The sequence below is a fragment of the Astyanax mexicanus genome, chromosome 8 (genome assembly GCF_023375975.1).
Source record: "Astyanax mexicanus isolate ESR-SI-001 chromosome 8, AstMex3_surface, whole genome shotgun sequence".
NCBI classification, from domain to species: Eukaryota; Metazoa; Chordata; class Actinopteri; order Characiformes; family Acestrorhamphidae; genus Astyanax; species Astyanax mexicanus.
The window spans coordinates 27,945,564-27,957,785 of record NC_064415.1 but is presented as its reverse complement, the minus strand read 5'-3'; the positions used below and the strand labels follow the sequence as shown (position 1 = coordinate 27,957,785).

Here is a 12,222-nt window from a genome sequence, read left to right as displayed (position 1 = left end):
TTACTCATTTTTGATCATTGGTGTTCCAGGGCCATGGTTGCAAAATACTGACAAAGGTAGATGTGCCTGTCTGGGAGGCTTAATCTGCTGCATTGTTTTCTCTGCTCTCTCAGATTTGACCCAGTTTATATCAACATGCTTTTTAGCTAATGCGTTGAACCAGCCGATTACGTTACTTGGATTTCATGAGGGAAGAAAACAGTTGTTCACTGCTTCCTTTTACCCCAAACATAGTTCAGGAATTGGTGAACAATCAGAAGATTGTAAAAAGGAATTGTCTGCATCAGACATGTTAATTATGTGTTTAAACTAGGGATGCACAAATATCAGTACTGTCATCGGATATCGGGCCCAATAACAGACAACTCATTTGTGACTTCATCGTTCAAGTCTAATAATATATATTCAATCCCAGATCCACTGCCCAATACAATTTAAGATAGATGTATTCCCAGATTCTGTATTTAAAATATGTTTATCAGAATTCCCAATATGCATCTCTGTATTTGCACCCAAACTACAAACCCGGAATGTTGCTTAGTGATGTAGACTCTTTTTAAAATTAGCTTAGTATCTGTTGAAAATATTAAAGAAGCAAACCTCAGATACTAAACATTATTGGCTGATCAAATACATTTGAATACAGTGTTTGTGAGGGTCAGAATTTAGTGTAATTGTTTAGTGTGAACTTGTATGTTGTATGTGATAACTGCTAAAACAAAGGTGTTGTGCAGTCCTTTGTTAATACTTAATACACCCAGGCCAGCCCATGTTCAGTCTTGCTGATGAGATACACAGCTATTTATTGACTTCTAATCCCAGATGTGTATGTATGTTGCTTGTTGTTGGTAATCTCTAATTACAAAATGCCCTTTCAATTTCTCAACAGAAAGGACCGTGATCGAGATAGAGATGACCGGTCGAAGGACCGGGAACGTGACAGAGATCGTGACAGGGATCGAGAGAGGGACAGAGATAGAGAGAGCAAGCCCCCCAGCGTGACCCTGAACTCGAGTATGGTGGCTGGAGGCATGATGCCTCTTAAACAGGCGGCTGTGCATCAGCAGGTCAACCCCTTCACCAACTTGCCACACACGCCGCGATACTACGAGATCCTAAAGAAGCGCCTTCAGCTGCCTGTCTGGGAGTACAAGGAGCGTTTCAATGATATCCTCACCAGGCACCAGAGTTTTGTGCTGGTTGGAGAGACCGGGTCCGGAAAAACCACACAGGTTTGTTGCACTGATTACATGATTTTCATGCCTAAAAATGTTTTCCAAATTCTGGATAGTCATTTTAGGATGGTGTCTGTTGGTCAACAGTTGCTGCTTTTGAACTGCAATGATTATTATACACACTCTTATTTAATGAGACATGCAGTTTATTATAGTCAGACAAATATTATGCATAATGGGTTCAGTATATGCATGATACCATAACATAAAACAACATTGTCATATTGCACACCGCTAAGAACAGTTTGGTTGCTTTTTTTTTTTTTTTTACAGTTTGACAGAGATTTGGTTAAATCATAATGGGGTGGGTTGCCTTTGGAAAAACCTGGTGAAACCTGTTAGCATTCATAAATTGTTAAGCATGTTTGTTTTCAAACATTATCGAATTATTGACAAATTATTAATGCCAGCGGTTTGTGTTAAGTCTGCAGTCTGTTGCAGCAAATTCACTTGCGTATTAATTCTTGTTAGTATTGCTTGCGGTTTTGACCAGTGGTAAATGATTTTCAGTGAAAGATTAAAACTCATGAGGTTATAATTCTTATTTTTTTGTACTTACATTCACTGACTGTCCTGAAACTCTGTCTAGCTTTTAATTGTAAGTTTGACAGGTGTAACAGTCCTTGCATTTCATGTTAGTTTTTTCAGTTTTTAGGGCTTTACTTTTGTTTTTTAGGCTCACATCCAAACATCCTCTAAGTAAAATATTTTCAACAGATCTTTTGATTACCTAAACCTCAAACAGATTTATTTACCTGCTCAATGTAAAAAAAAAAAAAAAAAAGAGCTTGATCCCTGGCTTCAGAACACCTGTTTGGCATTGAGACACGTTAAAACGAAAGATTAATACACCTGGACCGGGCCAGTATATTAGCTCTTGAGCTATGGTAGTGGTAGCAGTACTCACACTGTCACTGTGGCTGCCCAAATGCTGCATCTATCCTCACAACTGCTAGGACGTAGTTTATACAGATTAGTGGTTTACAAATTAATGAATATTCTATCAAAGCTCTTTACTGTTTGATATAATGACTTTCTTCACTGAAGATGAGAATGTGGATATGTTTATCTAAACCATGTTTTTCACTCCTAGATCCCACAGTGGTGTGTGGACATGGTCCGGTCTTTGCCAGGGCCCAAACGAGGTGTAGCCTGTACTCAGCCCAGAAGAGTCGCAGCCATGAGTGTGGCTCAGAGAGTGGCGGATGAGATGGATGTCATGCTGGGACAAGAAGTCGGCTACTCCATCAGATTTGAAGACTGTAGCTCAGCTAAAACTATTCTTAAGTGAGTTCGTCCTATACAGTTTTGTGTAGGTAACGTTTCTATAAAACTAGAAACATTAAAAGACAAAATACATAAAATACAATACTCATAATGGTCTTTAAATAGCTTGAAACATGTGCAGGGGGGGCATTCCACCAAATCAGTGGAATGGGTGTCATTTGCTTGTTGTAACTCTTTCAAATTAAGTTTTTTTTTTTATTTTTTTTTTTTTTTACGTAGAATGTAATATTTATTTGACTATTCAAAACATGTACTGTTCAAACTTAGGTAGCTTTACTTAATTATTTACAAGTTTTCTAAGCTATTGAATATTGAATACCCTATATGAATATTGTTACAAAACTTGACATTTAAAAAGCATGTGTAAAAGCAAGTCCACTAATTCCTTTGATTTTCTCTCAAGAACGTCTTTATTTCAAAGAAATGGTTGACTGCATGTTGAAATAATTTGACAAAATATCACTCCTGTTACTGGCACATATTTCTGTTACTTTTTATGTTTTGAGTAACAGGACTGAAATATGAGTTTTTAGCATAGAACTAGCAGAAACATAAAAAATACCTAAATGGCGGCTATGCTAATAGCTGAGCACTGAGCACATTCTAGTGTTTTCAAAAAAAAATTTGTATTTTAAAAGTAAGCAAAAGATCTAAGAAAGAATTTAGGTAACAGGACAGAGTATTGAGATTCACCTCCTCCGTCATAGTTACAATAAGATCAAATATACAGAAAAACTAATAAGGGAACTTAATTTTGGTCTTCACATGGTCTTCAGAAGAACCAACTGATTTCACTTCCTGTTGTGGATGTGTTCTTGTAGAATGTTCCAGATTTTTCAGATATTTTACAGTAACAGGAGTAAGTGAAAACCAGGTACACAACTGAGATGTGTATTTGGAGTCACACAACGATGCAAAAAATAATTTTAATAATTATATTAAATAATTTCATGGTAAAGTTTATAGTTGGAGAGTGGGGACAGGTAACAAATGCTATTTTTTCATTGTTCTATGTAGTTTTTATATATATATTTTTAAATTACATATCTTACTTTTGCAATTAGGTCAATAAAAAAAGGACACTATGCGTAATAATAAAATGTATTTTAAAGATTTGCATGCACAATTATACATGTAATTTCCTGGGGACAGACATGGCACCGATTAGATGGAATATGCCAGGGAATGTTATGTACAGTTATGTTTTTTTAAGATTCAAGCACACATGCTTTACTATGAATTCTATCCAAAAGTTGGATTTTGGTACAACATGCCATTTTCAAAACTGATTTGTTTACAATACAGATTACTTATATGCTGTTATGTCTACAGGTACATGACTGACGGTATGTTGCTCCGTGAGGCCATGAACGACCCCCTCCTTGAGCGATATGGAGTTATCATTCTGGACGAGGCTCATGAGCGCACACTGGCCACAGATATTCTGATGGGTGTCCTCAAGGAAGTCGTTCGCCAGAGGTCAGACCTGAAGGTGCGTGTGCCGTTAAAACCTCCCTGCAACCACATCAGCACTAGTCTGCTCTGACATGACACCGTTCCATCACTGTCAATTTGTGCAATCCAGCTTCATTCCTGTTCCAGTTTGAGCTGCGGTGGGATTGGGAGGTAGGGGGAAAAAAAAAAATACAAAAGCTGAAAATACAGCTCTCGTTCTCAGGCTCACTAAGGGACTGTTCACTGTCCGAGTTTGGAATAGGGTGCTGTAATATGATCTTGTCATCTGAACCCTCTAACCTCATCAGAAGACATTTCCTTGGTAACTGCTTTGACGGAGAGAGTGCTGATATGTGATTCTCCTGGCGTTCCACATCAAAGGAGAATGGCATGGGGCCAGTGACATGTCACACTCTTCAACATTACCTCCTACAGTACTGCCTTATATGGGGTTCTTTCTAGCACCTGATTTATTTTCAGGAGACATTTAGGTGTTGAATAATCCTGCAGGAGTAGCAAAAGTGGCTCAAGTTGGAATTAATTTATTTTAGAGGAATTATGCTTATCTTGGTTAACATTGGCAAAAATGACTAATGAACGCTCACTTAAGCTCATCTATTTGGTGTGGAAGCAAAGGACAAATAAATCAATTTGTAGATCAGAGATAATAAGCTGAGGTAGGGCTGGGCGATATGGAAAAAAATCTTATTACGATATAGTTTTTCATATCAGCCGATATCGATATGTATCACGATATAAATCAAATCACTTTCTGTTACACTTAAAGGTTTCTATTTTTACTCAGAAGTGACAGAATAAGGGAGTTATGGACAAAATCACTAGCAGGCTCAGAGCCTTGTGGACAGACACTAGGATGTTAACATCTTGCCAGGTGGGTACAGCTTTTAAATTAATTTTAAAAAGGGGACAAATATATAAACTAAAAAATATGTAAGACCCTTTACATTATATGTCTGTTTAATTTAAATTGCAATAACACTTTATTTATTTTTATAAAATTATATTTAATCAAAAGATCATTCCCCTCCCTGAATGCAGGCAACTACATAAAGCAAAATACAAGAGTATATCACAGTGTTCATTTTGACAGGTGATTTTGATACAGTCTTAGTCTTTTCACTAAAATGTATAATAGTTTTAGTTACATTTTAGTCTATCGGATATTATTAGTTTTAGTCAGATTTCAGTCTAGTTTAATTTTGGTCATATAAAAAGTATGTATTACATATGTTTTACTGTTTTTCTATTTTCTATTTGTTGTAATTTTAGATAATTTACTGCTTATGTTTTTTTTTAAATAAGAGCCTTTAGTTTTTTTTTCATTTAAATTAAGCTAACATTTAAATATTTAAAAAAAAAGTGGCCTATAATGGAGGTGGGAGGAATAAAGTCAAGTTTCTGAAATGATCCACTTCTACTGCAGTACAGATTTATACTAACATTACTGGCTTTCAGTAGACTAGACTTACATTACTTAAGTGTATTTAAAACTCCAGTTCAGTAACAGCAATGTTTAGCTCAGTTCAAATACAGCTAGACAGATTATATAATCTTCTGTATTTAGTAAAATATCCAGCATAACAGACTCTCTATCTGTTAAAAACTATAAAACACAAAGACAGAGGAGAATGCTGCCCTCAGGGTTTTCTAACAGAAACAGTGAGAGTTAGGAAAAAAGATGGAAAGTGCTTCCTTTCTGTGTGTTTATATACTAACCCCTCACTCGTGCTGAAGTTAACCTTAATTTACACGAAACGTGGATTAACACGGCTAACGTGCGTTACCCATTAGTTTATTAGAATGTAAAAAGCAGTGAAAGCATCTTAGCTAATGATGACAGATTGCACAGATCCCTTTTACACCTAAACATCGCTAACTTTAAACTGGAGACAAGCTAATCTAGCTAGCAGCAAACAGAGCAGCGTTTACCTGCCTTCAGAAATCTGAACAAGCTCACCTCTCTAAATATCTTGGAGACGCATGCCTCATATTTAAAAGGTGAGTTTTCCAGTGTAGCGCCGCTGAATAGTATAAATGAAGTTTATCCAGTAAATGGGAGAGAAGGAGCCGCTATGTGAGGAGTTCAGAGTGGAGGGGCTCGGGGGGTGGGGCGGAGGGGGATGGTGGAGAGGGGAGGGGAGGGGTTGTACTGGGCTGAGCAGCAGTTCAGCGTGCTGCCTGATCTCGTGCTGCGCCTTTTCACAACGCTACTTAAACGGGAAATAGAAAATTTAGTTTATCGAATTTCTCGCCCCGACTTATCGCGATATATAGTTTCCTCGATAACTATCGATATCGTTTTATCGCCCAGCACTAAGCTGAGGAAAACCAAAATGGGACTTTCTCGAGGTCCGTGAGTGGCTTTGTATTTATTCATACATTATAACTAAGGAAGAAAAAACGCATAGTCAGAAACTTTGTCCATTTTATACTCGAGCCACGAAGACAGCCTTTCGTAAAGTGACTGCAGTCTTATAATTTTGAGAGTGCATTCCTCATCCTGCCACTCCTGTGCTCAGCTTTAACGATCCCTTTTTTCTTTGCCTGGAAATCACTGATGAAGCTTCTTCATTGCTGAACGGCTGACAGCTGTGTGGCTGTTTGTTTGCAGACAAATGCAGCCAATTCTGCTCAGCAATGCGAGGCCATACCGTTTTGCCGCAGAGCTGAGCCTGCCCCTGGGTCACCCCATTTTAAGGCAATCAGCCCAAGGGGAACAGAAGCACATCGCCTTTTATGGGCGGAATGTGCCGGACCCAATTCTCATAAAGCAGATGGGTAATGACTACTTGTTGTCGGGATCAAATCAAAGGTTATACATGTGTTCAGAGACTGTTAAATGAGGTCTAGGTGACTCTAAATGATCCCTGGCCCTGTGTCCCCATCCGAATTTGAAGTTTAATTTGCCTTGATTAAGAGCAATTATAATGTCTCGTGGTGCGGAAAGGCGGCAGGGTGGACCTTGGAACGTCTCACTTGAAAGGCGTAGAGGTTCATTTTCGCTCATCAGGGTCCTAATGTGTCTTACAGAATAGGCTTCAGGGAGAACCTAGCACGGCCACTCCAGCCTGACCTGGGTGAAACTCAGCAGGGTTAGCTCAGCCTTTATAGCAAAGCAGCCACTTAAAAGCCAATGCAGCGTTCTTTCCTCCATTACAATTCTCTCTCGCTCTCTCTCAGGTTATTGTCATGAGTGCCACTCTTGACGCCGGAAAGTTCCAGGTGTACTTCGACAGCTGCCCCCTGCTCACGATTCCTGGCAGAACGCATCCTGTGGAAATCTTCTACACGCCAGAGCCGGAAAGAGATTACCTAGAGGCGGCCATAAGGACGGTTATTCAGATTCACATGTGTGAGGAAGATGAGGGTGACGTTCTGCTCTTCCTCACGGGACAGGAGGTAAGACACTATCCAAACCGTGGTTAATTCTGCGTTTTGTGTTTGTGTGCGCGTTGGAAAAATGCACCTGTTAAGCAGAAAAACAGGTGCTACAGGCGCTATGTTGTAATGATTTAAATAAAACGATCACCTCTTGTACTGTACAGCTTGTGTACTCTGTGCAAACCATGAGTCAGTGATTTAATTCACTGACTATAAAAGTGTTAGAGGTGCTGTGTAATGATTTAAAATAGTGATTGCCTGTTGCATTGGCCAGCTTATATACATTTATTTTTCTTTTTTAGATAGGCAGCATGTCTGAGCAGTTTTAAAAATGATTGACAAATGTCTTTAACCCTCTTTGAATGAGAGTTCTAAATTACAATGCAGTTTGCCTCCTTTTTTCCACTGATTGTTTTATATAGAAAAGGGAAAATTGATAGGGAATGTATTGACTGGACTACAGACAAAAAATGCATTTGAACAATATTTTTCTAATTAGCGAATCCTTAGGGCTAATAGCTAGATGTAACTACAAAGTTGTACACGTCTGTTAACACTATTTAAGCCAATGTTGTACTCTGCTCTGTGTGCTTTTGTGTAAAACTAAATCTCATGTATGAGGCCGAGTAAAGAGCCGCCAGTAATTAACTAAAGAACACCACTAACTGGATAACCCTCTTGAGTGTATTACTTTACCAATTGAGGCAGTAAATGGCTGAACTCAGCATAGCTAACAACAAAAACTACCAACCACACTAAACAACAAACTGGGCAGACCGCATTTAACCACAACTAAAAGTAAAAGCCAGTGGCAGTTGCAAATCTAAAGGAGTGTAGTGTGGCACTAAATGAGTAGCTCTTTTTCATTGGGTTTTTACACAGGAATTCACATAATTTTTCAGCTGATTCTTGGAGTTTGACTGTTTTGAATGGAGTTGTTTCCAAAAATTAAAGTACACATAATTTAAAAGGCAATGCAAGGCACATTACAGGAGCCCTGCATGATGCTACATTTCCAAGTTTGTCTGGAATGGTTTATTTGGCTTTCTGCCCTGCCTTCGATTGAAGAAAAAAAAAAAAAAAAAACACTGATCAGCCCATCTCTAATTTTCTCTAATCTCCCTGATTTCTGGCAAATGTCACACTTGGTACATTATTGTTTTTCGGCAAGTGAAAAATAAATAAGAAAAAAAATGTTCCAACATGGATTGAGAGAGAAAGTAATCAAATATTTTTTGGAACTTTGCCCAGAACTAAAATAGGAGTGTTTGATACAATTGTGAACATGTGAGGCAAACATTAAGGCAATAGAAAAATAGTTTTATGGTTGTTTTTTTTTATTTTTTATTGCTGTCTGTGTGTGAGCGACATCATACATTAATTAGTTTTGAATGTATTATTTATTGATGTTCATTATTTACTAAATGCATGAATCAGGTACAGAGTTATACCTTAACCCGTACCACCCCACATCTCTGCGACGCACACACGCGCGTGCACAAAAAAAAAAACAATTTTCCCAAAGCTTCCTCCATCACCTTCCACACAGTCCCACAAAGCTGAGATCAATGCTTAGATTGATAATGACTGGACTCAGCTGGCCTTGGTGCTTGGGTAAAGAGCCTGCGTGCGTGTGTGGTGGTAGAGTGTGACCCAGATTCAGCCCTGAAATTAAGTCATTTGTTATTTTCCCTTTCTTGCAACTGGTGCCCACCCAACTGGAATAGGGGTCTAGATTCCCACCCAGAATGATAAATAGGCTTACAGATGAAGGGTTAGCAGCATGTCCATGTGTTTGTGAGAGAGGGTTGGTGCTAGGGCTGAATGATTAATTGCATTTGCGATAATCTCGCGATATTTTGGGAGCGAGCCAAGCCGAGGACGAGCGGAGCATACCCGAGCAGAAGGCAGGGAGGTGGAGAAGTGAAGTCAACACAGCGCACTTTAGGGCGTTTTCACACCAGCACTATTTGGTCCGGTTAAAACGAACTCTGGTCCGTTTGTAACTTTAGTGCGGTTCGATTGAGCAGGTGTAAAAACAGTAATCGCACTCGGGTGCGGATCAAAAGAACCGGACCGAGACCAGCTCCTCTAGGTACCAAACGAACTCTGGAGCGGTTCGCTTGTGGTGAGAACGTGATCCGGTCTCGATCGGATCCACTTATTAAATATAAGCCATTTATTTGAGCTAAACTGCTGATAAAGCAAGCACAGTTTAAACTGATATATTAGCCTGATAACGCTAATTACCACAGCTGTGAACAAACACTGTGTCCAGGCACGCACTGCATTCACTGCTCTGTTTATTATGTATAAATCTGCGCTGCATTCATAGCTCACAGCCGCGTGACTCTGTTTATTATGTATAAATCTGCGCTGCACGCAGAAACACTGTGTTTGAAAGTGCAGTGTTTCAGCGTTCAGTGTTAAAGCACAGATATTTGCGCTGGAACACAAAATCTTCTCACTGTATTTACTTTTTTCGTATATTTATATTTAATGTACTCCTGTGTCAGACAGCTCTGACCAATCAGAGGACACAGGCTGCTCGCGTGGTTTATTGATGCGTATTTTGGTGCGTTTACATTTATGCCTATGTGAAACCAGACCGAACAGAGCGAGAAAACGCTACAAGTAAACAAACTCATTAGAAACGAACTACAGGTGTGAAAACGCCCTTGTTGCACAATGGCTTCAGGCTCGACAGAACACATCAGTTGTGTAGAATTACTTTGGCTTTAAAAAAGAAGATGCTGCTCAACGTCAGGTACTGTGCTAAACGTGCCTTGCTACTGTTGCTACGACGCGAGGTAACACTACAAACCTTTTTCAGCATTTAAAAAAAACACCACAAAGCCTCGTGTGGTATTTGCAAGGCTAAAATGCCAACGACCAGTGCTGCATCTTCAAATACAGAAAATAACGAGTTGGTTAAAGCAGATTCTCTTTATGTTTTTTGCACTTTAATTTTTCATGATGTTACTAGCTGGAGAGCAGTAAGTTAAAGTAAGTTAACAATCTATTGTTTTTCCTAATTAAAAAAAATGGTGAAAAGGAAAAGCTATTTATGTATTTATTTTTCTATAAAAAAAACAAATGGTGAAAAGGAAAAGCATAGATTTTTTTGCTTTATTGTTATCTGTGCTTTAAATAAATCTGACATTGTTTATTATTAAACAGATTTATTTATTGCTTCTGTTGTTGAAAAATACTTGAAGACAAAAAAATCGCATTTTAAATTGCAATCGCAATTTATAGATAAAAAATTGCAATTAGATTATTTTCCAAAATCGTTCAGCCCTAGTTGGTGCTGGGTTGCCTAACGTGTACTGTGTGTACAATGTGATCCATAATTAGTTAAACTGTTGCAGTTTTTGATTGGCTCTGGACTCTAGCTCATTGGATTTAAATTATGTCAGAGAATGAGATTTAACTGCACAATGACAATTTTGTTTTAAATTGAGAAGTAGTAAACACAACCTCTCTAGCTAATCAAACAAACTAAAGCTGCTCTCTTTCATAACACAGTCGAAGTCCTCTATATACGTTGCTACAGTGGGAAATTAAAAAAAAACGACAGTTCAGGGGAACGGTGGATGTCAAACTGTGTAGCACCCAATAAAACTCCTAGATGTCTTCATGCAGAGAACCTAATTGAAAAAGGTGCCTGAAAAATCGTATACATTGCTAACTGTGAAACATGGGGGTAGAATGACTTTGCTTGAGTTTATGTTCCCCTAGTTGCTTTGGCATTGGTCACAAAATACTAATAAATCTTGTATTAAAGTGACAAACCGTCTATTAAAAGGATTGTTTTAGAGTGTGCCTTACAGTCCCCTGATCTTAACATCGAATGATATAGGTGAATTAAAAAAAAAAAAAAAGTACAACGACCCAAGATTAGCTCAGAACTAGGGTTCTCCGCAAATAAGAGTAGACTAAAAGTTACAACTGTAATAACTGAGACTTTTTACTGCAGAATGCATTTACAGACTTACCTATGCTAAAATTAGCATATTTTTATTTTATTATTTGTTATAAAGGGCAGCTTAACTGCATAACCGTTGATTAGCTAAAGATGCTTTGCACTAAATCTCACTAAATAAAAATCAAACGTAAAAAAAAAGTCAGTTGGCCAAATGTGCCTAAAATGTTATATGAAACTTATAACAACCAAGGTCCACATTTCTCCCCGGTTCATTTAATAAGTATTTTTTAACAATAGACTATTTTCTTGTACAGATGTTATAGCATCCTTAGCCCATGAGAGATATCAAGAGTTTACTTTCTTTACCATTTTTCAGCTGCTTTTTGGGTCGAATTTTCAGATTTCAAATTGTCAGGCTAATCAATTCATACTGTGTGCCAGGCTTTACAGAGATTTAAAGGTTTAACTATTACATTTTAGAAACCTGGTGTTAAACTGTACAGGTAAGTAGATTTATAACTGCAGTTCGCAGCATTTTTTTTTGTAGATTTCTTATTCTGTTCCTTAAACATTGTTGGATTTTCTGGAGACTGAGTCTCTTTCTGCTTCTCTTGACTTTTCATTTCTTAAAGTATAAGGTCTTTTTATCTGAAACCGCAGTGATTATGTTGAATTTTTGCCAGATGCAGAGTTATCTATTTGCTGTATCTTAAATAAGCTCCCACAGATGAAATTCTGTTATTTGCACAACTGCGGCAGTTCAGATTAGCCCCAAACTGGCGAGGCTGAAGATTATTTTTCGCTTTTGAATCTGTTCCAGCTAATTTGCAACTGCACTATGTAGATTAAAAAGAGCGTTTCAAGAATGTTCATCCAGCATTGTATCAAGCTGGCTGTGTGGAACAAGTGGGCTTG

The 12,222-nt window shown here is 38.1% G+C and overlaps 1 protein-coding gene across 2 annotated transcripts in view; it reads left to right on the top strand.

Moving 5' to 3' along the window:
* Positions 1 to 12,222, top strand: part of dhx15 (DEAH (Asp-Glu-Ala-His) box helicase 15) — a 33,434-nt gene that overhangs the window by 3,014 nt on the left and 18,198 nt on the right. For both annotated transcript variants that reach the window (XM_007255179.4, XM_007255178.4), the window contains exons 2-5: positions 890 to 1,232; positions 2,329 to 2,522; positions 3,855 to 4,014; positions 7,179 to 7,397. In XM_007255179.4, the coding sequence (XP_007255241.3) occupies positions 890 to 1,232; positions 2,329 to 2,522; positions 3,855 to 4,014; positions 7,179 to 7,397 (916 nt within the window). The remainder of the gene's footprint in view (positions 1 to 889; positions 1,233 to 2,328; positions 2,523 to 3,854; positions 4,015 to 7,178; positions 7,398 to 12,222) is intronic.